General features: G+C 56.6%; 1 protein-coding gene across 1 annotated transcript; it reads right to left on the bottom strand.

Annotated features, from left to right (window-relative positions):
* Positions 1 to 571: 571 nt before the first annotated feature.
* On the bottom strand, positions 572 to 2,482 carry SPN (sialophorin). The gene is made up of 2 exons (XM_004691687.2): positions 2,272 to 2,482; positions 572 to 2,073 (listed from the first exon to the last, which is right to left on the bottom strand). Exons 1-2 carry the CDS (start codon positions 2,324 to 2,326, stop codon positions 854 to 856), a joined length of 1,275 nt encoding a protein of 424 aa, XP_004691744.2. The 5' UTR covers positions 2,327 to 2,482; the 3' UTR covers positions 572 to 853.
* Between the last annotated feature and the right edge of the window lie 329 nt (positions 2,483 to 2,811).

Genomic DNA, 2,811 nt, shown 5'->3' with positions numbered 1-2,811 from the left:
CCACGCTCGGGCTGGCACCTCAGCTCTGTGCCCTGCCACCTCCCCCGTGCTGCCGTGCCCACCACTGCCCTTCACAGTCACATCCAAATCCCCCTCCTGGACAGAAGCCTTAAGCAGGAATGGACCCACACGGGAGGGCCAGGGGCTGCCAGTGACTTCTCACCTCTGCCCTTGGCGGGTGAAGCAGCTAAAGCCTCCGGCTGCCTCTGTCTACTGTTTGGGGAGAAGCGGTGGCTTGGGCACAGCAGAGCGCACACCCAGCCTGAACCCGGACGGCCCCAGAATCACCTGGCCCACAGGGCAGGCCTGTAGGACAGTTCTAATCTACAGGATTAGAACACTATAAAATCTATAGTGCACTCTCCAGAGGAATCCTAGCAGGGAGTTTGCTAGGTTGTCATTTCCTTCTTCCCAGACTCTAACATCCCTGGGAAATCCTCTGAGAAATCGTAGGTCAGGAGAGGTCAGAAATTGCATGTTCAATAACTGGCTTCAGGACAAAAAAAAAAAAAAAGAAAAAAAGAAAAGAAAGAAAGAAAAAAAGAAACTGGAGAATAAGGTGATGGGAAGAAGTAGGGGTCAGTGAGAAAGGTTTATTCATTCAACCTACAAGCACTCAGTGGGAGGGGTGTGGGTGCAGGTGCCGGAAAAAGATGTTGGGTACAGCTCCTATGGGTACTGGGTGCAGATGCTGGGTGTGATTGCTCGGGTGGGTGCTGGCTGGAAAGTTCAGGGTTAAGATGAAAAGTCAGGAGGGGGATGCCGGCAACCACTGGATGACCTTGAGGTTGGAACCGATGAGCCTGCTGAAAGCCACTGCCCACCTCTCCTGTGGGACCCGTCAGAACAGGGCCTACACCGTCCCCTCCTCAGCCTCCTCCTCGCTGTCCACCAGCGGCTCCACCTCCCCTTTCAACCCGGGGGCTGACCCAGCCTTTAACTCCTCCAGCACCAAGGAGCCCTGGCGAGATTTCCGCCTGCCAAAGAAAGTGGTGAGGGTGGGGCGCCGCACAGGCCCCTCTTCCACAGGCTCCCCAGAGCTCTGGTCACCCCCAGCCACTCCCGCCGAGGCACTCCCAGCCTCCTCCTCTGGCATGGACACCGGCCCAGCCCAGGCGTCCACCACCCCGTTGCGCTTGCCCACCCTGTGGAGTGTCACGGCCCCTGTCCTCCTCTGCTGCCGCCAGCGCCACAGCTTGAGCAGTACCACCAAGGCAATGACCACCAGGGCCATGAACAAAAGCAGAAACAGGGTACTCTTCGCCCTCAGATCAGGCTTGGTCTTGGGGGTGGATTTACTACTTATGTTTGATGAGGTCTTTGAGGGAGTCACAGGGGACATTTTTACCCAAGAGGTGGGGGAGCCAGTGATCCCCGTGGAGGACACCTCAAAGCTGGCTGTCACGGTGACAAGGGATCCACTGGTTCCATTGGAGGTGTCCAGAGAACTAGTTGCCATGGTGACAAGGGGTCCGCTAATCCCGCTGGAGGTGTCTGGAGAGCTGGTTGCCATGGTGACAGGAGGGCTGCTGGCCCCATTAGTGGGCTCCAAAGAGCTAGTTGTCTTGACAGTAGGGGATCCACTGGTCCCATGGGTGGGTTCCAGAGAGGTAGTTACTGTGGCTTTAGCAGTCACAGTGTGGAGATCCAGAGAGTCTGTTGCTATGGAGACAGCAGTGTTATTGGTTGGCTCAGAGATTTCCAGGACTGCTATTGATTTGGTGGAAATTTCCTGGGGTGTTGTTGACACAGATGCAGAGACGTCAACATCAGTGGAAGTCCCGGGAGAGGCCTTGTCAGCCCCCGTATTGAGAGTTGAAGGAGGTGGGTTCCGGGTGACCTGGCTCCTGAGACTGTCTTTATCCTCAGAACCCCTTGTTAATGCAAAGCTGGAGGTCACTGAATTGAGGTTTGAGGTCTCAGATTTCTCTGAGACCAAAGAATCAGAGCTCCCATTGAGTGTGGATGTAGGCTGAAGGGTCTCCGGAAATGCTGATGGCCCTTGGGCCCAGGAGCCCAAGGAGAGAAGGAGAAGCAGGGTCACTTCCATGACAAGAGGCCCGAGCAGGAGGCCTGGGAGGGAGAGCATTGAAGAACATAAATCAACACAAAGATCTGGTGAGGACCTGGCCAGGCCCAACCTCCAGCCCACTTCCCTGCCAACTGCCGGGTCTAACTTGCGGCCTAACGGCTTTTTCCACCCTTGCTTTTGCTATTATCAGAAACAGCAAGGGAACAAGAGCTGGGAGCACCCCGTCAGCTACCCCATACCTGCAGCTCCAGGACACAGCAGCGGACTCCAGCTGCAGTGGGACCTCTTGGCCATCCCTGGCTTTTTCCAGCACCAGTGGCTCCTGGTACTCTTCTTTTCACTTGAGGTTTGGGTCCTTTCAAGCCGCAAGCATTCCCAGGCCCACTGAGGCTCCTGCCCCACCCATCACCCTTCCTTACCAGCTCACTTGATAAGGGCCAGGCAGCTCCTACTCCTGAACTGGGGCAGCAGCTGGGTAGGCCCCAAAGGGAAGTAGCTCCACCACCCCGCCCCCCACCCAGCATCCTGCCCCACCCACCTGTCTCAACTGCTGCTATGAGTGTGAATAGAGCACCTCCTTGTGCTCTCTGGAGTCTGAGAAGGTGCCAGGACGCTGGGTCTCAGCTAGGGCAGGTAGGGGTGCAGGAGTCTGGGAGGATTCCTGGGCGGCAGTGAGGAGGTGGCAAGGGGTGAAGCGGGCTAGGGATGAGGTTAGAGCTGAGGCGATGGGAGTCCATGCTTGTGAACAGAGGAAGAGATGGGAGGGAGGTGTTTCATTG

Source organism: Condylura cristata, unplaced genomic scaffold, assembly GCF_000260355.1.
Source record: "Condylura cristata isolate star-nosed mole 26May11 unplaced genomic scaffold, ConCri1.0 scaffold00032, whole genome shotgun sequence".
Lineage (NCBI taxonomy): Eukaryota > Metazoa > Chordata > Mammalia > Eulipotyphla > Talpidae > Condylura > Condylura cristata.
Note: the sequence above shows the minus strand (reverse complement) of the source record. Positions and strands in the feature narration are given on the sequence as shown.